At 43.3% G+C, this 23,917-nt stretch overlaps 1 protein-coding gene across 9 annotated transcripts in view; it reads left to right on the forward strand.

Moving 5' to 3' along the window:
* SBF1 (SET binding factor 1) overlaps nt 1-23,917 on the forward strand; it is a 200,543-nt gene that overhangs the window by 133,759 nt on the left and 42,867 nt on the right. For 5 of the 9 annotated variants that reach the window (XM_088447288.1, XM_088447296.1, XM_088447322.1 and 2 more), the window contains 4 exons: nt 2,972-3,147; nt 9,856-9,995; nt 18,479-18,683; nt 19,737-19,933. In XM_088447288.1, the coding sequence (XP_088303414.1) occupies nt 2,972-3,147; nt 9,856-9,995; nt 18,479-18,683; nt 19,737-19,933 (718 nt within the window). Of the gene's footprint in view, nt 1-2,971; nt 3,148-3,531; nt 3,607-9,855; nt 9,996-18,478; nt 18,684-19,736; nt 19,934-23,917 lie in introns of all 9 variants that reach the window. The other 4 variants (XM_088447263.1, XM_088447315.1, XM_088447281.1 and 1 more) reach the window with 1 other exon arrangement.

Genomic DNA, 23,917 nt, shown 5'->3' on the forward strand with positions numbered 1-23,917 from the left:
GTTGCCTAATAGTAGCCTATGGGCTTCTTTTCACTTTAGTCCCTGAGAGAAATCCAATAGGATCCCTCCCAGTGTCCTCCGCGGCTCGCACATTAACTTGCCGATGTAAACCCAGAATTCCTCACACCGCAAAGAATAGCGGTCCTTTGTGTTTTTAATCGCAAAACTACATCAATACAGCATTTCTAAACACTTATGCATGCAATCATTGGCAGGATACATTGCTTTCAAAATGTGATGCATGATGCATCACACCCTCACATTCTATATTCATATAGTTACCTGCATACATCATACTAGATGATGTCTAGTGTGCCCGACCTCGTCAGCAACAGGACTCGGCGGGGGTGCCGGCATCAGCAAGTGCATACACACTTGTTGATGCTGGCAGCAACGGCGGGGGCCATGATGCATTTGGCAGCATGGCCCCACTAATGATATCGCCCGTTGGATCTGCACGCAGGGCCGATGGAGGATGTCCTAGCGGGTAAACACTAGACAATGTGAAAATCTCCGATCTCCTGGATCGGACCACACATTGTCTATTGTGTACCTGGCTGTGCTGGCTAAAGGGAAGAGGGGGGGGGGGTGGTCTGGCAGAACATATGAAAACTCTGAGTGAGGAGCCACATTACCAGCCGTTCTGAGAGGGGGCACTGCAATGCTTTGTCCAGGGCCTACACTGCTATTAATATGGCCCTGGGTCCGTGGCTGGAGTCTCCTGTAACCGTAGGTAGCACCAGAGATGAATTGGAGGGAGCTCCATGGCCTGACCAAATAAAATAGCCGCAGCAGCAGCAAGATTTTAGTGATGAAGCTGCTAGATTTAAAGTGAACATTTTTCATAAGTCGAAACCAGGTTGGAAATCTCGCCACTGCCCACAACTCGAAGACTACTACATTTCGGGCCAAGGTGTCTTCCTCTACTGGGGAGTCATTCCGTCTTTACTTTCCTCAGAGATGAATGTTACAGTTCCAAATGGACAGAAGAGGTTTGGGGATTTACCTGGATCATCTAACTTCAAACATGAAGTTCTTGAACAACTCCGCTCAGGGTGGACAGATTCATATGGGAGGGAGATTAGAGCCTTCTCTGGTTTGTGGGCAGAACCAGCATTACCAATTAAAAAACTTCCATTGGATCTGGCAACAAGTTCACAAGTATTTGCAAATATCATGTCCATGATGACGGCACTTCTATACTTAGGTGTAAGTGACCAAAAATCAAAAGTATAAAGACCAATATGTATGATGAAGAATGAATATATATCTGAAATGTGCAACAAAATAATAACGATAATTGTTCATATATATTTTATCTCCCAGAGGTAGGAGTACATTAAATAAACATTACAATAACAATTCAATTCAACTTTATTTGACCAAGTATACATAAATATACAAGGAATTAGTTCCGGATTAACACACTTCCATAGAACTCACAACTACAATGCCAATCAACCATACCACAGAACAGCCCACCCTACCCCCTCACCCGTTGTGCCCTATACCGCCTACCAGAGGGTAACATTTGAATGGGTGACAGCCTGGATGTACATGATCTGCCACAATGTTACCAGCTCGCCTGCTAATCCTGGCTAAATATAGATCTTGAAGGGGGGGGGGGAATCAATACCTATAATTTTTTCTGCAGCCCTAACCACTCTCTGTAGTCTGTTCCTCTCCCATTCTGTAATAGAGCTGTGGCAAACAATAATTGATATACAAAGGACAGATTGAATTATTGTTGAATAAAAAAGGACTAGCAATTCTTGTGGCTGATTAAACTTCCTGATCTGACGCAAAAAGTACAGCCTCTGCTGAGCCTTCTTCACAGTGGAGTCCACATTAGTTCCCCATTTTAGGTCCCGTGAAATCACTGACCCTAAAAACCTAAAGGAGTCTACTACAGACATCACCGTGTCACTGCTGACAACAGGAGACATCACAGGCGGCTGTCTTCTAAAGTCCACTATCATTTCCACTGTTTTCTGTGGATTTAGCTCCAGATTATTCTCACCACACCAAATGGCCAAACGTTCAACTAAACTACTCTCCTGTAAGCGGACTCATCACCGTCCCTAATGAGGCCTATAATGGTAGTATCGTCCGCAAATTTCAATAATTTCACAGATGGCTCACCAGAACTGCAGTCGTTTGTGTACAACGAAAAGAGCAGTGGCGAAAGGACACATCCTTGAGGAACCCCTGTACTGATTATTCGACCACCAGATGTAAACCTACCCCACCTCACCTGCTGCTTCCTGTTCTTTAAAAAATGAAATAAATCAACATATAGCAATACAAAACCTTCAGGAGCTCATAGCCTTAAATTGCATCTGTAATAGCCAATAAGAAAGATAAAATAGTCCCGGAATGTATTTAGTCATATCTCCAGTACCAGTAATAAGAGAATATTATACCTCTGGAATTAGGTAAAAAACAGACTGGTATTAGTAATGCAGATGTTCAAAATTGCTGATAGTGAATATTCTCACTGTTCTAGGAAGCAAATTTTCTCAGCACTATTGGAAATGTGTGTTTCCCATGCTGATCTTCCGAGCCTACGACTTTTAGCTGGTAGATAAGCTAGTTGGTGGACCTGAAGGCAGGAGTGCGTCACCGCTGTTGGATAGAGTATTGTCGCTGGGCTGATTGTTGAAGTCCCGCTGATTCTGGATGGATGGATAGTTGCCTAACAAAAACTGGAGCTTGTCCTGAAGGTGTATGACTCTCGCGTGTTTCACCATATGGTATGGTTTCTTCATTAGGATAAGTGTAAATTACCAGAAAGTGCAGAAGGTCTATGCGTGAGCAGCCCTCCTTGACCAAATGATATTCAAGAGTTAATAAAAGTTAATGCGAAATACCTATTTTATTTATTTATTTTTTTCATTCTTTTGCATTTAGTTCACCTGCACACAATTTTTTATAGGCTTTGCTTAACTTGATATTTATATTCTGATTACAGCTTCTGCGGGTGGCATTTGATGAAGAGGTCCCATCTGAGGTCTCTGAAGGTTTCCGCAAGCAGTTGCACAAACTGAGGTACCCTCAAGATGTTCTGGGAACCTATCCGTTCAGTATTGGCCACTCCCTTCAGAATACTGCACAGCCAAGGACCAAGGATAAGAATCCCTCCATCAAGTGAGTTGAATCATACTTCTATCAAAACCCACACAGCCTCCCCAATTCATTAATTGAGTGTTACATGCCCCCCACTTTTCCTTCCATGCCCAAACCAGGCCAAAATGACATAATTAATTTAAATGCGTTTAGTATGTTAATCTACAAAACACATTTGAGTGCGTGCTCTGATCTGCATGTTGTTATGTTGCCTTCTTTGTATCATTGACCTTCCCTCTCTTCTATGTATTTCTTGTACAACTCCCTGTGGTTTTCTTCAGCATATATCAAGTGTTCCGGACCCATGCTATAAGTACCTTCCTGCCTTCTTAAATACCGTACTGTGTGATCCTATTTGTGGACCTGGTCCTCATCAGTGCAGTGACCCCCTATCTTTCTCTGTAGCTCTCTCCATGTCAGTGATGTGTTCCAAGGCCGTCTGGCTGTGGGTTTATCTCTCGGTCGCTTCCATTCAGAAACGTAAGACCTCACATTTATACCCAGCCTGGTCGTGGTCTCATGGTGACAAGCCGTACTTCTGGGTGTGCAGCTATTTCCAATCTGTCCATTTTCTATACTGGCACTGAAATACACACAGTAAACAATAAGCACAACAACTGAAGACTGTAACACAATACCAAGAAGCCTTTGAGCCCAATGCTGCTGTGACATAGCATTGGGTGAAAAGATGTGTGTTGGTGATTCACAGCATTGTCTTGCGTCATAACTTACTATCATGAGGGATAGGATGCCATCTAAAACCCAGTGCTACATTGAGAACACAGAGATTATATTATCCACTTTCATGTGTCATATACAGCAGGGTATCTTGCCAGGTCCTCAATTGTATTCTCCTCATGTGGAATTAAATCCACTTCACTTTGTATGGTCATTTATCTTCAATGGTTAGGTAGATTTCCACTGCATTATCTTATTTTAGCAACATTGGATTGTATCATGAAAAACTATTAATAATTAACTGTTATTTAAACTAAAATATTGGCTTTTATTATCTGTTCAACTGTTTGTATTCTTCATCACTTATAAGATATTAACCATATCACTACAAAATGGGTGTTGAAAATTCAACTGCTTCCTCTACCATCTAATCTGGGGGCACTGCTCTACTGTAGGTTAAAGGGGATGGGACAAGGAGCAGGCACTAAATCAGGGGTCTTCAACCTTTGGCCATCCAGCTGCTGTGGAACTACACATCCCAGCATGCACTGCCACCATTTTGATATAACAGCATGCTAAAATTGTGGCAGGGCATCCTGGGATCTGTAGCTCCACAGCAGCTGGAGGGCCAAAGGTTGGAGACCTCTGCACTAAATAGTTAACAAACGAACTATGCTCCACCCTCTTCTAAGCCCTTTTACCTTACCAGAGCTCAGACCTCACACTCCAGAAGGATTATCAGGTCACTAGCCCAGAGTGTCCCAGTACCTTATAGACCACTTTGGTGGTGGTTAAGGTAGCCTACATCTGGGTAACGCTGGGCACCGGTCCTGTCACTTAGATTCTGATGAACAGTGGTACAGTTCAGTGAGTTGTTTCTACTGCTGCAGCCTCCTCCCTGGGAAGAAATGGCAGGATGCCATTCTCAGAAAACTATACAAAGGACTTCAACCTTCAAGTATGTCTTCTGGGATCCAATGTTACCACTCTGTGAAGTTGTATTCCAAATCCATCCAGTTGAAGGCTCAGAACAGGCTCCCCGGGTCAAAGTTCTGCCCAGTGTACACCAACGGGAGGTCAGACTGGGATTCTAACCCCTGCCTAAAACCTGTCCAGGATCCAACTGGACCACCTCGCGTTGGTTTCATCACAATTGGTGCTGGGGGTGTCCAAATGCATAATCGGAAGCACAGACAAACAAAGAAATGTATAGACCAATGAATTTTATATATAAGATATATTTATATGGAGCCAGCACATCCAAAGTTTATGCAAACAAAACTTTATCTGGGTAAGAAATCTCCAGTAGACATAATATCAAGCAAGCAGAGGGATTTCACGCAAGCTAGCAGCAAATTTCATAGGGCTAATACTTATCAGCAGATAATTGGCATCAAGAAGCGTCTGCAGCAAATTATGTAATGCCTTTCCCTCATAAGCAATTTGGTCAGCTCAATAGTTGTTTCAGTGTATGAACAAAACTATCATCAGGAGCATAACTGACAAGTATAGTGTAGCCCTATATATTTATATAGATATACAGCCGTGGCCAAGAGTAAAGCATCCTAAGACCATTCATGTGTGGGGTTGCTTCTCAGCCAAGGCTTACTCACAATTTTGCTTAAGAACACAACTATGAATAAAGAATGGTACCAAAACAGCCTCCAAGACCAACTTTTCCCAATCATACAAGAGCAGTTTGGTGACGAACAATGCCTTTTTTTCAGCATGATGGAGCACCTTGCCATTAGGCAAAAGTGATAACTAAGTGGCTCGGGGAACAAAACATCTAAATTTTGGGTCCATGGCCAGAAAACTCCCCAGACCTAAATCCCATTGAGAACTTGTGGTCAATCCTCAAGAGGCGGGTGGACAAACAAAAACCCACAAATTCTGACAAACTCCAAGCATTGATTAGGCAAGAATGGGCGGCCATTAGTCAGAATGTGGCCCAGAAGTTGATTGACAACATGCCAGGGCGAATTGCAGAGGTCTTGAAAAAGAAGGGTCAACACTGCAAATATTGACTCTTTGCATAAACTTAATGTAATTGTCAATAAAAGCCTTTGACACTTATGAAATGCTTGTAATTTTACTTCAGTATAACATAGTAACATCTGACAAAAAGGTCTAACAACACTGAAGTAGCAAACTTTGTGAAAACCAATACTGGTCATTCTCAAAACTTTTGGCCACGGCTGTATATAGAAAGAGAGATGATGGACTATTTCTTCTTCTGGGCGCATGGACATCTGGTATACATCAGATGTATAATACGTGTTTATATATCACTGAGGTGGTATGGTATACGTCATACGTTTAATTCTATAAAGCTTATGTGCTCTCTTTTTTTGGGGGGGGGGGGGCGCATAGTTATTTGCTATACATCATACAATTGCATATGTCCTACGATTCAAGCGGTGTCCTACAATGGGCATGGCCATATAATGTGTATCAATTCTCATTGCTAAAAGTTCAGTTGCAACGTCTGTGTGTGCCTCAGGGCTCACAGGTCCTGGTACTGTCTTTATCACTCGGATTATAACTATCTGTGTCAGTAATTGGCTTTTCTTAGCGGTGACTTGTAAAGGTCATTGCACCCAGCCCTGACTAACTGCTTTTTGTCGCAGGGTTCCTGTGGGTCCCAATTGATCCCCCATAGGCGTCAATTAGATGGACATTGATAGGGAGGTTCTCGCATCTGGGGATGTCAACTTCATCTCTGTTCATTGCCTTTATGGCCAATATTTCTGCATTGCTTGAATTTGTTGGAAATTCCCTTATGGTTCTAGGCCTTCTGTTGATGTGTGTCTGCAGTTTCCGGTTTTCAGAGCTACTTTGATGCTCTTCTGAAGTTGCCAGGGTGTGGCAGTTCTCCCCGTGGAGCCATTCTTCTTAATGAGGCTGTTTTGAGTCACAACTCAGCTGGATTCTCGTTGTGATTTTTTTATGGTTAAGATCCCAAGACTTGGTGGTATCCCTTATGAAGCCCACACTGATTGCATTGTCTGGTCGTCTTCAGACTTCTGGTCAGGTACTGGGACCGGGTGATGATGTTCGTTGGTACCAGTTTTGCCACAATGAGAACAGCTTTTTCTTGTATCGTAGGCTTCTCGGCTGAGCTCGCATTTGACTGTCAGGAGCTTGTGTGTGTGGACGGTTTCATGATAAAGTCTTAGTGATCTTTTTCCTAGAGGTTCAGATTTTCGTCCATGGTTTTGATGGTTGTCAGCTGTACCCTCCGCATGTGCCCTGTCTGCCCCTTAGGTGCATTTTTGTCTTTTGTGATCTTCTAATTGAGCCTCCCTGAAGTTTTGTCTGACCCTGGTGCACAGGGTTGCTGTTTGTGGTCTTTATGGTTAAGCATCTCTGAGGTACATTTTTCTGTGATGGGACTATTTTTTTTCCCAATTGCTTGGATCGGGTTGATTGATGGAGCCCCTAAGTTCCAGTTTCTTCCCGATTCTTAGGGGTTTTCTCGGGCTACTGCCAGCTTTTCCTTTGAGTTTCTAGGATTCAGTTCCAGTTGCAGATGACTTAGGGTCCCTTATCCTGGACAGACTGGCCTGGCTTCCTGATGGGCAGTTCATCATGTACTGTGTCGGCACTATTTGGTACTCGTTCCTACTTTGGCCTTAACGCTGTTTTGAAACTCATCCAGGGGTATTTAATTTCTTCAATTGGTGGAAGTTGTTCCTTTTATTGCAGATTCTAATTCTGTTTCCTCCAATCATTAGCTTCTTTTGTCGACAGCCAGCATCCAGGTGCTTCATAGCATTATAACGTAAAGCAAGGCATAGGGTCTCAGTCTGATAGTGGTGCAGAGCCGGCCTGGACCTTGGAAACACTTTTGCTTTTATGCCTTGGATTACATTAAAGATTCCTGAGCCGCCAGTTGGCGTACAATTTTAAGACTGGCTTTTCCAGGCTTTACCACTCCTCCTTCCTTTAGGCTTGCTTTGGGAAATCTCACAATCTAGCAGTGTCGCCCAGATTAAATGTAGAGAAAAAAGGCTATTTGTACCGTAAAATCCATTCCCATCTGGGGAACACTGCATTCTCTCCCTGTAGCTTATTCTATTTTGGATAGGTTTTTCTTCTCTTTACCACCTAGTTAAAGACTTAGCTGGGTACACACTTAAAGATTTTCTGTCCTACCATCCAACTAGTTGATTGGTTGGAATGAAAATCTGGTAACATATGGGAGTAAATGATGATCAGCAATTTGCTCCTAAATGCCAGAAAACCGATATAAATGGTCGTCCAGACAAGTTTGTTAAATGTTTGATCTAAACAATTTGTTCAAACAACAGTTTTTTTCCATTTCCCAGCGTTTGGGAGCAAATTGCTGATTGTCATTTGCTTTCATACCTTACCAGATTTTCATTCCAACCAATCAACTAGTTGGATGGTTGGATAGAAAATCTTTAGGTGTGTACCCAGCCTAAGATATGAGCTCTGTTGAGTTAGGTCTTAGAGGGGGGGTGAAGCATAATTCTAGTTTAACTATTTAGTGCCTGCTCCTTTTGCCATCCCCTCTAACCCACAGTCTACCAATGTTCCCCAGATGGATTACAAGGAAAAGATTTTATGGAGAGAACAAAAAAAAACTCCTCTTTTACCACACATGTTAAAACACTAGTTTTGCATTGGTGTCTGCATTTTACTGATACTGTATTGGAGCAAAAATATCAAGAGTTTAGAGTCCATGCACCTGGCTTGTTACCCTTTGCTATCATAATACAAGAGCGTTGGAATAGATCTGATCAATCTCCGTGTTTTCATTTACTCTGGGTCTCTCAAATATGCACCACGTTTTCTTGTAGATACAGCTCAGGATTCTTAAAGTGCAAAGCAAGTATTTTACTAGTGCAGTACTGTGTGTAAGAAATTCATTTGGTAGTCTTTATGCATGTACCTACCCCATCCAAACTATACACTGCTTATTTTAGTTGCTTTACGGTAAACATAGAAATAGTTAAACACATTGGGAGACATTCATAAAAACTGGTACATGTCTAATTGTGCAGAAAAGTGCTGGAACTTATAGCAATCAAATAGTTTTGAAGATATAATGCAATTAATCCCATAAAAATAAAACAGAGTACACATGGGTACAATTTGTTATAATTAATGCTTTATTTCAGGCCAACCCTCTCCATGTGTAAGCAAGGTTGATTTGGGAGGTGCTAGGTCAACATAAAGCTTTAGGTGCTCAACTTGGCTACAACAGTACAGTGGGTGATTCAATTCAGTGCAATGTTGAATAACCCTGGGAAGGAGTTCCTGGAGCCTCTTCACTTGACTGCGCTGTTAAGTCCTCCAGAGGTGCTAGCAGAAATCTTACTCACGTGCTGGCCGCGATGCTGTTTTGCTGCTTAGCACGCCGTTAACAAACTCGCAGCTGGCACTTTAGTCAGAGAATGCCAGTTACCGCAACTGAACACCCAGCTTAAGGCCCGGTAACTGGCATTCTCCGACTTAAGTGGTACTATTCGGGCTTAACGGCGCCATCCATTGCATAACTCTGGGAGCTCCTTCCCTGGACTATTCAACATCGCGTGAATTGATTCGCCCCCACAGAGAGCTGTAGAGTGAAACTTACGCCTGCCTCAATTAACAATTATTGCAGCTCTGAAAATGAAAGCTAGTATCCGATTTGCTCTGCTACAGCACCTTTCTGCACAATTCCATATGCACCAGTATTGCAAAATATAACCTGGAATTTCGCTATGTGCTTTTCTTAACTTACATCAGCTTTCAAATTCCCTATGCTATCCAGTACCTTTTTGGATTTACTTCGTGCTGTGATGTACAGTACAGAATTGTGGTGGACCCTTCTTATCTGCAGCTGAAATAGGTTTATATGTACTTATAAATCGGTAACCCTTCCTATCTGTATTATTATTATTCACTTCAGAGTTTTGATTCCATAAATGTCTTTTTTTCTGTGGGATAACACTATGAACTGTGCAAAAAGTACTTGTTGGTTTTATCTTCTCCACTTATTGTCTTCTCTTCCTTGTGGGCTTTGCAACTTATTTTGCCAAGGACCATCTCTAAGAACCTTGTAAAGTCTGCTAAAAAGACGATTGGCCGGCAGTATGTGACACGTAGGAAATATAGCCCCCCATCCTGGGATCTTCGTGGGAGTCAGAATTCTTTGGAGCAGCAGGGTGATGACATTTCAGGTGGGTGTTTTGGTCCTGAATTATGTAAAATGTAATATTTGTGCTATGATGAACTCTAGCTTTCCTTTAACACCAATAATGCACAGGTCCAGGACAAATGCAGCTTCCAAACTTGAATTATGACATTTCTGGTTCACTGCATGCTTATGTTCCTATGAACTTGTCATCGTCTATATAGAGCGAGTGCTGGTCTTCCCAAACAATTATCATTCATGCCGAAAACTAAGAATTTTCTAAACATTTTTGTTTTGTGTGATTCCTTATTGATCACTTCAGATTTTGTACAAAATAATTACAGGAATTCAAAGCGTTCTGAAGGGTTCAGTGTTTGTTTTTCTTACATGTTCATGTGTAATCTTTTTGTCCACTTAGGGCCCTAGATTTTGTTGATGGGGTTTAGGTTGCATGATTTATGAATGTAACCCTTCATTTCTCTAGCATCCTATCTGGGGGACACTGTAAACCATGGTGGGTAGAGGGTGCTGTTCAAGAAGAAGACACTAAGTGCAAGCTTAAACTTGTTTAAGGATAGCCTCCTCCCCATCTGTATCCCATAGTGCAAAGCACCTCTGTTTCTTTTTTTGTGTCCAAGGAGTGGGCACGTTTATACATTGGGCTATTTTTGTTTTTGTTTAATCTTTTAACTAGCAGCAATGTTTATGCAGAGTTCTGATGTGAACTCTGCTGGAGGGCAAGTAGGAGCACTTCTCTGCTCTCCCCACACCACGCATGCCCTCTTGTGCTACCTGGAGAGGAGGTCCACGGCCACGGACCTGTATGTTGCTTTGAGTGACCTACAAGCTCCATGAGTAGTAACTCGCGGGCACTAGAACAGTGGCTCTGGGGGCCGCGGCTGAATCAGCAATAAGCCCTGTCTCTCTAACTGCTGTTAAGATGGGGCTTGCTGCGGTCCTGCCACCAGAGCGACCGCATTTACTCCCCTTAGCCCCCCCCCAGCAGTTTACCTGATGCAGGGCTTGACTTGCACAGTAAACTGGGTCCCTCCTGTGATTCCTGTCGCTAATTCAGGTTTACTACTTTGGGGACTTGTGGCGGAAGTATGCCCTACAGCTATATAATAATGCTGTTTGTAAAAAAAAAAAAAGAAAACATTTTCGCACAAGTGCCCAGTTCCCGCCCCTGCTTCTCCAGGCTCGACAGGTGGGAACCATACGCTCGCTGTATGTGCCCATGACTGTGCTCTGGATGCTGCGGTTGGCATACAGCCTTGTGTTTCTCAGTGCGATTGAGCTGGGGTTGGGAGCTGCACTGTTCTCCTATCCTTATTGCTCTGGCCTCTACACAGTGGTGCTGCTACTCTTTCCATGTTATTTTATTGAGTACTGTCCTGTCACGATACTCTCTCCATGTTAGTAGATTGAGTACTGACTTTCATATTATGGCACAATGATAAATTTATAGTTATTTGTTATTTTTCACTGGACATCACATTTCTGTGATGTGATATAATGCTTTATTAAGTTGGTATTCACATGCACTTACAGACGTGTCCTTATACATCTTTGCTGCAGTCGCGCTAAAAAGCCCCTATTGGCATGCCAGGTCCCGTGGGATTTTGCTAGCGCCGGGTGTCTTTTTTTGCATCGTCTTTTGCTGAAAATGCAGCTAATACTGGGTGTACACTATACAATTATCTGTCAGATATCTGTCCATTCTGGCTGGTTGGAATGAAAACCTGGTAATGTATGGGGGCAAATGACAGTCGATCATATGGTTTTAAACACACAAAAAAAAAAAATTGGTTAAATTTGTGTGTTTTAACCAATTTGTCTGAACAACCAGTTTTGGCTAATTTCCACTGTTTGTGAGCAAATGGATGACTGTCATTTGCTCCCATACATTACCAGATTTTCATTCCAGCCAGCCAGATTGGACAGATATCTGACAGATAATTGTATAGTGTGTGCCCAGCATATGTCACAACTTGTATGTGTGCAACCGAGTCTCTGAATCTGTATACAAAGTGCTACAATGTAGCGGGTGCAGATATACAAGTGTCACATATCAAATTAATCAACACAGTCTGCTGGTTCATCCTAGTCGCAACACATTGTGGGGTCTATTTACTAAGCTGTGATAAGGTGCCAGCCAATCAGCTCCGAACTGTTATTTTTCAAACACAGCCTATGAGATGACAGTTGGGAGCTGATTGGCTGGCACCTTATCACTTTTCACTCTCTCTTATCACTGCTTAGTAAATAGACCCCTGTGACTTAGACACATTTTCAGGAAAAAAAGACCCCCCAACGCTACCAGAGTAGAACGGAACCTAGCGGCTCACTCATGCCATACAAGTTGCGCTGCGTGACATATTGAGGCTAGATGTATGGAGAACACATCTTATACCCTGTGAAGCGATCCAGTATCCTGGGTCCCAGTAATGCTTCTTTCTGCAGAGTTACTGTGGTTGTCCGGGTTTTGGTCCTTTCTGCGCATACGCTGTCTTCTCAGACTGTGTTTTCCTGTGCATGTGCCGAGGGGTCTTCTAGCTATACTTGTCTGCGCATGCAGTGGCTGCTGCTGGGATACAAAGGGGCGGAGCTATAATTGAGAGGAGATGACACACAGGAAAGTAATCCACTTCCCTGTCCTTTTCGTATGGAGGATCAGATTACGCTACCCTGAAATGGCGAATCTGAAAAGAGCAGAGTTTTTTATGAATTGCACTCGCCATACAACAGTAGACCCGGAGCAAGGCCGCTGCCGGAGAAGTAATAGCTTTCACCACAATAACCCTGTTTATGAATAGACAAAAGCAGAGGGAAGCCCTGTTTTCAGCTAAACAGGGCTTTTCACTGCTCCGTGAAGATAGTTAGCTAAATAAGTAACTGCTAAGCCATAAACTTGTCACCAGAAGTTAAAAATGAGGGCACAATGCCACATGCAGTGTATACACATCGCTTCAGGTACATTGCACTTGGGATAGGCTCCTGAATCTAACAGACCTATGATGAACCTACAATCCTCTCCATTTGTTTAAGGATTGGGCCCTGACTTACTAGCTCTGCTGTTATGTCACACAGCTCTCAAGGGAAATTCTTTGAGTACAGACCTACTGGCTTTCATGTCTATCACAATACTCTATCCATGTTAATATAATGAGAGCTGTCTTAACAGTATTCAAGTTCTGTCCAATACTATCTCCATGTTGTTGGACTGAGTACCGAGAGCCTGTTTCAGAGATGAACACCATGGCGATCCCGTACGCAGATCGAGCGGTTATTTGCCATCGCGCATGCGTTTAAGCCGCACTGCTCATGCGCAGCAATCGCATTGCTATTACAAATGCACATAGGAATACATCTCTCAGTGATTGACAGGCTCAGTGTTTGGGGGGTGGTCAGAAAAACGCAGGCGTTTCTGACTGTTTAAATGCTGTTACATGGGCATGCATAAATTAGCCCTTGCAATGTCACTGTACCCCTCATTTTGTCTGCTACATACTGACCTACAGATGTGTCCACATACATCTATCCTCTGTGCGCTACACATAATGTGGGAGCTCCATGTGACTCTGTAGCGGCGAGCGTCTTTCCGTGCGACTTTTTACCTTCAAATGCGTCTAATTCGCAACAGCCGCTGATACTGTATCGTAGCGTTTCGCATGCAGATAAACCTGCAGCCGCTCACAGCCTGGTGGCTCTGTACTGGTCAAATCTGTTGTGGTATGTGGTACTCCGTACGGCTGAAGATCATCCTTGGCAACTACCCAATCTGCCCGGATCTGCTCAGTCTGGGTCCATTTTCCATCAGAACTTAGCTCGGTTGGCTGTTGAGGCCATGATCCTCTGAGCTAAGGGCCTTTCGGATCAGGTCATTCAGTCCATGATCAAGGACAGAAAGCATTCCTCTGCCACAAATTACCATTGCGTTTGGAGGATTTACATTTCCTGGTATGAAAGTAAGCGGGCCCATACTTCTAAATTGAATTTGGCTTGTCTCCTATAATTCCTGCAGGACGACAGTGTGTATATATATATATGTATGTGTATATGTGTGTGTGTATAATATATATATATATGTGTGTGTGTATGTACATATAGAAAAATCCACCAACTACAGGCACTCCCTCCAAGGGTTAAATGGCTCCGGTGCACAATTCGATAATTTTAATACAGAAGCTCCACCAAAAGAGTATGTGTGCATATATATATATATATATGTGTGTGTGTGTATATATGTGTGTGTGTATATATATATATATATATATATATATATACACACACACACACACACACACACACACACACAGTCAGGTGCATAAATATTGGGACATTGACAGAATTTTCATATTTTGCCCTCTATTCACCACCACAATGGCTTTGATATGAAACAAACAAGATGTGCTTTAACTGCAGACTTTCAGATTTAATTTGAGGGTAATTACATCCAAATCAGGTGAACGGTGTAGGAATTACAACGGTTTCTATATGTGCCCCACACATTTTAAGGGGCCAAAAGTGATGGGACAAACTAAACAATCCTAAATCTAACTTTCACTTTTTAATACTTTGTTGCAAATCCTTTGCAGGCAATTACAGCCTGAAGTCTGGAACGCATAGACATCACCAGACGCTGGGTTTCATCCCTGGTGATGCTCTGCCAGGCCTCTACTGCAAATGTCTTCAGTTCCTGCTTGTTCTTGGGGCAGTTTCCCTTCAGTTTTGTCTTCATCAAGTGAAATGCATGCTCAATCGGATTCAGGTCAGGGGATTGGCTTGGCCATTGCATAACATTCCACTTTTTAACCTTAAAAAAACTCTTTGGTTGCTTTTGCAGTATGCTTTGGGTCATTGTCCATCTGCACTGTGAAGCGCCGTCCAATGAGTTCTGAAGCATTTGACTGAATATGAGCATATATTGCCCGAAACACTTCAGAATTAATTCTGCTGCTTTTGTCAGCAGTCACATCATCAATAAATACAAGGGAACCAGTTCCATTGGCAGCCATACATGCCCACGCCATGACACTACCACCACCATGCTTCCTCTTCTCTTCCCATCACTCTGGTACAAGTTGATCTTTGTCTCATCTGTCCATAGGATGTTGTTCCAGAACTGTAATGGCTTTTTTAGATGTTGTTTGGCAAACTCTAATCTGGTCTTACTGTTTTTGAGGCTCACCAATGGTTTTCATCTTGGGGTGAACCCTCTATATTCACTCTTGTGAAGTCTTCTCTTGATTGTTGACTTTGACACATATACACCTACCTCCTGGAGAGTGTTCTTGATTTGGCCAACTGTTGTGAAGGGGTTTTTCTTCACCAGGGAAATAATTCTTCTGTCATCCACCACAGTTGTTTTCCGTGGTCTTCCGGGTCTTTTGGTGTTGCTGAGCTCTCCGGTGCATTCTTTCTTTTTAAGAATGTTCCAAACAGTTGATTTGGCCACACCTAATGTTTTTGCTATCTCTCTGATGGGTTTGTTTTGATTTTTCAGCCTAATGATGCCTTGCTTCACTGATAGTGACAGCTCTTTGGATCTCATATTGAGAGTCGACAGCAACTGATTCCAAATGCAAATGTCACACCTAGAATCAACTCCAGACCTTTTACCTGCTTAATTGATAATGAAATAACGAGGGTATAGCCCACACCTGTCCATGAAATAGCTTTTGAGTTGATAGTCCCATTACTTTAGGCCCCTTAAAAAGTGGGAGGCACATATAGAAACCGTTGTAATTCCTACACCGTTCAGCTGATTTGGATGTAATTACTCTCAAATTAAATCTGAAAGTCTGCAGTTAAAGCACATCTTGTTTGTTTAATTTCAAAGCCATTGTGGTGGTGAATAGAGGCCAAAAAATGAAAATTCTGTCAATGTCCCAAGATTTATGCGCCTGACTATAATCTATATATATATATATGTGTGTGTGTGTGTGTATATATATATATATATATATATATATATATATATATGTATGTATGTATGTATGTATATACATACATACATACATATACACACAGTACCAGTCAAAAGTTCGGACACACCTTCTCATTCAATGGATTTTGTTTACTTAAATTATTTTCAACATAGTAGATTAATACTGAAGACATCAAAACTATGAAAGAACACATATGGAATTATGTTGTAAACAACAGAGAAACGACAGTCTATCATTGCTTTAAGACATGAAGGTCAGTCGATATGGAAAATTTGAACTTGTATGTATCCTCAAGTGCAGTTGCAAAAACCATCAAACGCTATGATGAAACTGGCTCTCATGAGGACCGCCCCAGGAAAGGAAGACCAAGAGTTACCTCTGCTGCAAAGGATAAGTTCATTAGAGTTACCAGCCTCAGAAACCGTTACTTAACAGCACCTCAGATTAGAGACCACATACAGTCTTCACAGAGTTCAAGTAGCAGACAAATCTCAACATCAACTGTTCAGAGGAGACTGCGTGAATCAGGCCTTCATACTCGTATTGCTGCGAAGAAGCCACTACTGAGGATGAACAACAAGAAGAGGAGAATTGTTTGGGCCAAGAAACACAAGGAATGGACATTAGACCAGTGGAAATCTGTACTTTGGTCTGATGAGTCCAAATTTGAGATTTTTGGTTCCAACCGCTGTGTCTTTGTGAGACGCAGAGAAGGTGAGCGGATGGTTTCTGCATGTGTGGTTCCCACTGTGAAGCATGGAGGAGGAGGTGTGATGGTGTGCGGGTGCTTTGCTGGTGACACTGTTGGTGACATTCAAAATTCAAGGCACACTTAACCAGCATGGCTACCACAGCATTCTGCAGCGCCATGCCATCCCATCTGGTTTGCGCTTACTGGGACCATCGTTTGTTTTTCAACAAGACAATGACCCCAAACACACCTCCAGGCTATGTAAGGGCTACTTGACCAAGAAGGAAAGTGATGGAGTGCTGCGTCAGATGACCTGGCCTCCACAATCACCCGACCTAAACCCATTTGAGCTGGTTTGGGATGAGTTGGACCGCAGAGTGAAGGAAACGCAGCCAACAAGTGCTCAGCACCTCTGGGAACTCCTTCAAGACTGTTGGAAAACCATTCCAGGAGACTACCTCATGAAGCTGATTGAGAATGCCAAGAGTGTGCAAAGCTGTCATCAAAGCAAAAGAGGGCTACTTTGAGGAATATAAAATATAAAACCAATTTTGATTTGTATAACACTGTTTTGTTTGCAACATAATTCCATATGTGTTCTTTCATAGTTTTGATGTCTTCAGTATTAATCCGATGCGGGATGGCTGTTGAATAAACCGAAACGTTGCAAAGCCCTGCTTGCTCTTATTATGTACTTTCAAGACCTGGAGTGCCTCCGTTCAAGTTAGCGCGTATATCTATTTTTCGGTTGTGCACCTAGGCCTGGTCTCTTGGAAGGGTGAGTGCCAATTCAGTGACTATATGTGTGTGTGTGTATATATATATATATATATATATATATATATATATATATAGTACATTACACACACACACACACACACCTGACAAGTTTTTTTTTTGTTTTTTTTGCTGGTCATTTCATCTGCCCAATGAGTCTCAGAGTTGGCATTTTTTTTCTTGCAGGTCAGCGCTCCCCAAGACGGGGATTTTGTATACCAGACCTTCCTTTGAGCTGGCGGTTGCCTCCCGGTTTCATCTTAACTAGGTTATTGTGATTCCGGCTCTGTGTGATGACTCGTTCTCTGACAGCAGGGATGCTCTAAGTTTTCTTGATGTTGTTAGAGCCTTGCAGATCTATGTGCAGAGATCTGCTGTATACCGTAAAATGTACAGGTGCGTTATGATGCGTTCCGAAGAGGTTGGCCAGCAACTAAACAGTCGGTGGCTAGATGGATCTTGGCGACCATCCAACAAGTGTGTGTTTCGGAAGGGCATCAATTCTAGATCGCCTGGTGGCCCTTTGTGACTCTCTGTGAAACCATTGTGCAAGGCAGCTACCAGGTTTTTTATTTTTTTGATCCATAATTTTACAGACTTCTACAAATGTAATGTTTTTTTTTTTTGTAGCTAGAGACGCCAGTTTTGGATGTGAAATTTTGCATGCAGCCATAGGTGAGCCTACCCTCCCTTAGGAGGTATCTTTGGAATGTCCCCATGGACTCCAGTGTCCCTCAGATAGGATGCCAGAGAAAATAAGATTTTTGATAGTCGCCGTTAAAAATCCGGTTCTCTTAATCCATCTGAGGAACACTGCACCTTCCCTTTCTGTGTTACACTATTTGAGGGTTGTTATTGTTACGTGTGTTACCTTTATCTCCTATGGGCTATTTAAAGTAAAAACTGAGGTGCTTTGCGTTGTGCGCTGTAGGGGGGAGGGCAGCCCTCAAACAAGTTTAAGTGAGTACCAAAACCAACTTTTGCGTTGTATATGTTTTGTATACTATATACCTTGTACATTGTAGAAATTCTAGCGTTTGATGAGCAAATTTGATAAATTGTGGAGCATATATTTTGGTCTTTTATCAGTGACCTTGACATATTTTGCAGTGTCTGAAGATATGGACAGGAGTACATTAACCTTGTCCACTTTGAAGGCCCCTGAGAAACAAGCAGGAAGCAATATGGCAGAGCGAGCATGTTGCCGTGATTACCAGAGAATGGGGCTAGGTACTTTGAGTAACAGCTTAACCCGTGCTAAAAATGAACCATTCCGAATATCAACAGTGAATCGTATGTATGCTGTTTGTAACAGGTGAGGGTTATGGCTTAATGTTTTGGTTTGGAGCTTTTCTCACTTGTTTTTGTTTTTTAATAATAAAGTTTTTGTCTTTATTACTGATACACAAATATTTTAAATATTTTTGTAAAATACTGTCACGTTTAGTATAAATTGTGAGTACTGATGTCATTAGCAAAACGTGTTTCTTATAAGGAGTTATTCCTGTATTATTATCATCTTTTATATGGTGACACTAGTGCCTCATAGAAGTGAGTAAACAAAACAATAAAAAAGTGCAAGAGAATTACAGTGCAAAACTTAATATGGGATGAAAGCTATATAACCAATGTTTCATGTGTTGTCATACTACGCACAAAAGCAGTGCCAGTGCTGAACCAAAAGATTTGGTGCCGCTTTTGGCAATGGGGATGAGATGATGGTATAAGTGAGGGAGAAGCACATGAGGGAAGAGGGCCCTGCTTGTTAGAGCTTACACTCTAAAGCATTATAACAATTTCATATGATCAAAATTTTCAGCCTCGTTTTTGGATTTATGAAACCGTGATTATCTGTGACCTGTCCAGATGTGTCAACATACATCTAGCCTCCTTGCTCGTTAAATAGCCCTTCTAGTGGCGCAACTCTGTAGCGCTGAGTGTCTTTTCTTGCAACTTTTTCCCCTTAAAATGTGCTATTCGCAAATCGATGCTAATTGGACGTACAAGCAGCTTTTGCTGAATAAATTGATATGCGGCATGCCTGTATTCTGTGTGGGACTGCGGCTGTTTTTGCATGCAAAATGCTATGTTACAGTGTCACAGCCGCTGCCACTGTAATATAGCATTTCGCATGCAGATATAACCGCAGTCGCGCACAGAATATAGACATGCTTCATATTTTATTCAGCATAAGCTGCAAGTCACACTGCACTCATGCGTTGTGTAACGCAGCTTGTAGCACATGGAGGACGGATATATGTGGACACATCTGTACATATGCCACACATTGTCCATTCATTTGAATGTTCTTTGTAACAATTATGCCTTGTTAACTTAACTATTCATTTTTGTTCTCTTTATTGGTCAGCTATCCAGGGTTGCTAATCGTTCCTCAGACTATCCAGGACAACACTCTGCAGAAGATTTCCCGCTGCTATCGACAGAATAGATTTCCTGTAGTGTGTTGGCGCAGCCCTCGTACCAAAGCTGTGCTGTTGCGTTCTGGGGGTCTTCATGGCAAAGGTGTGGTTGGACTTTTTAAATCTACCAACACTGCTGCAACAGGTTAGTAGCTGTCCTATATTATTATTGGTGTATATATATGATTAAAAATAGACCGTTACATTGTACAGGCACTATAGGAAAACTAAATCCTTTTTTCCCTTATAACTAGGGGTGTGCACCGGCCACTTTTCGTGTTTTTGTTTTGGATCTGGATCTTTCTTCGTGTTTTGGATCTGGATTGGTTTTGCCAAAACCACCCTTCCGTGTTTTGGGTTCTGGGTTTTGTGTTTTGGATCTGTATTTTTTTGAAAAAAAGCATAAAAACAGCTAAAATCACAGAATTTGTAGGTTTTTCTGCTCCTATACTATTATTAACCTCAATAACCTTAATTTCCACTCATTTCCAGTCTATTCTGAACACCTCACACCTCACAATAGTGTTTTTATGTCCAAAAGGTTGCACCGAGGTAGCTGGATGACTATGCTAAGCGACACGAGTGGGCGGCACAAACACGTGACCCATCTAGGCGTGATACTGCAGTGGCAGACAGGATGGCAGTTTGAAAAACTAGGCCCCAAACTGTACATAATGCAAAGAAAAAAAAGAGGTGCAAGATGGAATTGTCCTTGGGCCCTCCCACCCACCCTTATGTTGTATAAACAGGACATGCACACTTTAACAAACCAAACATTTCAGCACCAGGGTCTGCCACACGACTGTGGCTGAAATGATTGGTTCGTTTGGGCCCCCACAAAACAAGCTGGCAATTAATCTGTCCCTGCACAAACTGGCTCTACGGAGGCAAGATGTCATCCTCATCCACCGATTCCTCACCCTCTTCAGTGTGTACATCCTCATCCTCACAAAGTATTAACTCGTCCCCACTTGAATCCACCACCACAGGTCCCTCTGTACGTTCTGGAGGCTGGTCTCCCTGGAAGAGCTGATAATTCATTTTGATGAACATCATCTTCTCCACATTCTGTGGAAGCAACCTCCTACGCCTTTCGCTGACAAGGTTCCCGGCTGCACTAAACACTCTTTCGGAGTACACACTGGAGGGGGGGCAACTCAGGTAAAATAGAGCCAGTTTGTACAGGGGCCTCCAAATTGTCTCTTTTTCCTGCCAGTACAGGTATGGACTGTCTGACATGCCTACTTGGATGCTGTCACCGATGTAATCCTCCACCATTCTGTCAATGGTGACAGTATCATATGCAGTGACAGTAGACATGTCAGAAATTGTTGCCAGGTCCTTCAGTCCGGACCAGATGTCTAAACTTGGTCCTGCTTGCCCTGCATCACCGCCAGCGGGTTGCTTAGGATACCTAAGTTTTTTCCTGGCAGCCCCAGTTGCGGGAGAAAATGAAGGAGCTGTTGACGTGTCACGTTCCGCTTCAGCTGACAGTGTGTTCACCAGCAGGTCTTTGCACCTCTGCAGGCTTGTGTCGGCCGGAAAGAGAGACACCACATAGGCTTTAAACCTAGGATCGAGCACGGTGGCCAAAATGTAGTGGTCTGATTTCAACAGATTGACCACCCTGGAATCCTGGCAAAGCGAATGAAGGGCTTCATCCACAAGTCCCACATGCCGAGCGGAATCGCTCCGTCTTAGCTCCTCCTTCACTTTCTCCAGCTGCTTCTGCAAAAGCCTGATGAGGGGAATGACCTGACTCAAGCTGGCAGTGTCTGAACTGACTTCACGTGTGGCAAGTTCGAAGGGCTGGAGAACCTTGCACAACACGGAAATCATTCTCCACTGCGCTTGAGTCAGGTGCATACCCCCTCCTTTGCCTATGTCATAGGTGGATGTATAGGCTTGAATGGCCTTTTGCTGCTCCTCCATCCTCTGAAGCATATAGAGGGTTGAGTTCCACCGCGTCACAACCTCTTGCTTCAGGTGATGGCGGGGCAGGTTCAAGAGTGTTTGCTGGCGCTCCAGTCTTCGGCACGCAGTCGCTGAATGGCGAAAGTGGCCTGAAATTTTTCGGGCCACCCAAAGCGTCTCCTGCACGCCCCTGTCGCTTTTCAGAAAATTCTGCACCACCAAGTTTATTGTGTGAGCAAAACATGGGACGTGCTGGAATTTGCCCAGATGTAATGCCCGCACAATATTGGTGGCGTTGTCAGATATCACAAATCCCCAGGAGAGTCTAAGTGGGGTAAGCCACTGGGCGATGATTTCCCTCAGAGTCTCTAAGAGGTTGTCGGCGGTGTGCCTCTTACTGAAACCGGTGATACACAGCGTAGCCTGCCTTGGAACGAGCTGGTGTTTCTGAGATGCTGCGACTGGTGACGCTGCTGCTGTTGCTGCGTAAGGTGATACATCTACCCAGTGGGCTGTCACAGTCATATAGTCCTTAGTCTGCCCTGTTCCACTTGTCCACATGTCCGTGGTTAAGTGAACATTGGGTACAACGGCATTTTTCAGGACACTGAGGACACACTTTCTGACGTTTCTGTACAGTCTCGGTATCGCCTGCCTAGTGAAGTGGAATCTAGACGGGATTTGGAACCGGGGACACACTACCTCCATCAATTGTCTAAATCCCACTGCACTAATGGCGGATACCGGAGGCACGTCTAACACCAACATAGCAGTCAAGGCCTCAGTTATACGTTTTGCTTCAGGATGACTGCTGTCGTACTTCATCCTCCTCGCTAAGGACTGTTGGAGGGTCAATTGTTTAGTAAAAGTAGTGGTGTTCCTACTTCCTCTCTGGGATGATGAACGACTCCCAGCAGCTGCAACAGCAGCAGCGGCAGCAGGAGGCGTAGCAATGCAGGATCCTCCGGAGGAATCCGGGATAGGAGAGTCAGTCATGCCAGTGACATGGCCTGCAGGACTACTTCCGATCCTGACTAAGGAGGAAATTGACGAGGAGGGAGTTGACGGTGTGGTTTGCAGGCGCTTGGATACAACCGGACAACGGGATTTAGGTGTCCCTGGACTGCTTACGGTCTTAGCCAAAGTTTCTGAACTTGACAGTAACTTATTATGAACGCGCTGCAGGTGCCGTATAAGGGAGGATGTTCCTAGGTGGTTAACGTCCCTACCCCTACTTATTCCACCTTTACATAAGGTACATATGGCAAGACAGTTGTTGTCCGGATTTGGATAGAAATATTGCCAGACCAAAGAGGTGGAATGTTTGGTCTTCTGCCCAGGCATGACCGTGATGGGCTTTTTCATCCCACGGACAACAACTGTCTCCCCCGGAGCCTGATTTAAACAAACCACATCACCATCAGAATCCTCCTCGCCAACTTCCTCCTCAGCGCCAGCTACACCAGTATCCTCATCCTGTTGTACTTCAACAGTGACATCTTCAATTTGCATATCAGCAAGTGGACTGTGGGTGCTCCTTTCAGCACTTGCAGGGGGCGTGCAAATGGTGGAAAGAGCCACCTCTTCCCGTCCAGTGCTGGGAAGGTCTGGCATCGCTACCACCACCACACTTGGACTCTCCTTGGGGATTTGTGATATCTTCTTAGAAAGCACAGTTCTTCGCTGTGCTTTTGCCAGCTTAACTGTTTTGATTTTTTTAGTGGGAGGAGGGCTTCCATCGTCATGTGAAGCTGAACCACTAGTCATGAACATACTAGGGATCGACCTTAGCCGTTCCTTGCCACTCCGTGTCGTAAATGGCATATTGGCAAGTTTACGTTTCTCTTCAGCTGATTTAAATGTTTTTTTCAAGGTCATTTTCCTGAACTTTGTCATTTGGGATTGTATGTGCCCTCTATTATGACATTGGGCATCGGCCTTGGCAGACGACGTTGATGGCATGTTATCGTCTATGTCATGACTAGTGGCAGCAGCATCAGCACTAGGAGGAAGTGGTTCTTGATCTTTCTCTATTTTATTTTTATCGGAGAAAGTTTGGTCCTCCATTTATGTTATATCGATTTGATATATACGTGCGGCTAAACACAGAAAATATTTTTTTATTTTTGCTGGAGAGTAGTGCACTTTGTGGGTTACACCAGCCTTTAAGAAATGAGCCAGCCGGCTCTTTACTTATGGGACACAGGCGCACGCT

This window comes from Taudactylus pleione, unplaced genomic scaffold (assembly GCF_031769625.1).
Source record: "Taudactylus pleione unplaced genomic scaffold, aTauple2 ptg000019l, whole genome shotgun sequence".
Taxonomy (NCBI): Eukaryota; Metazoa; Chordata; class Amphibia; order Anura; family Myobatrachidae; genus Taudactylus; species Taudactylus pleione.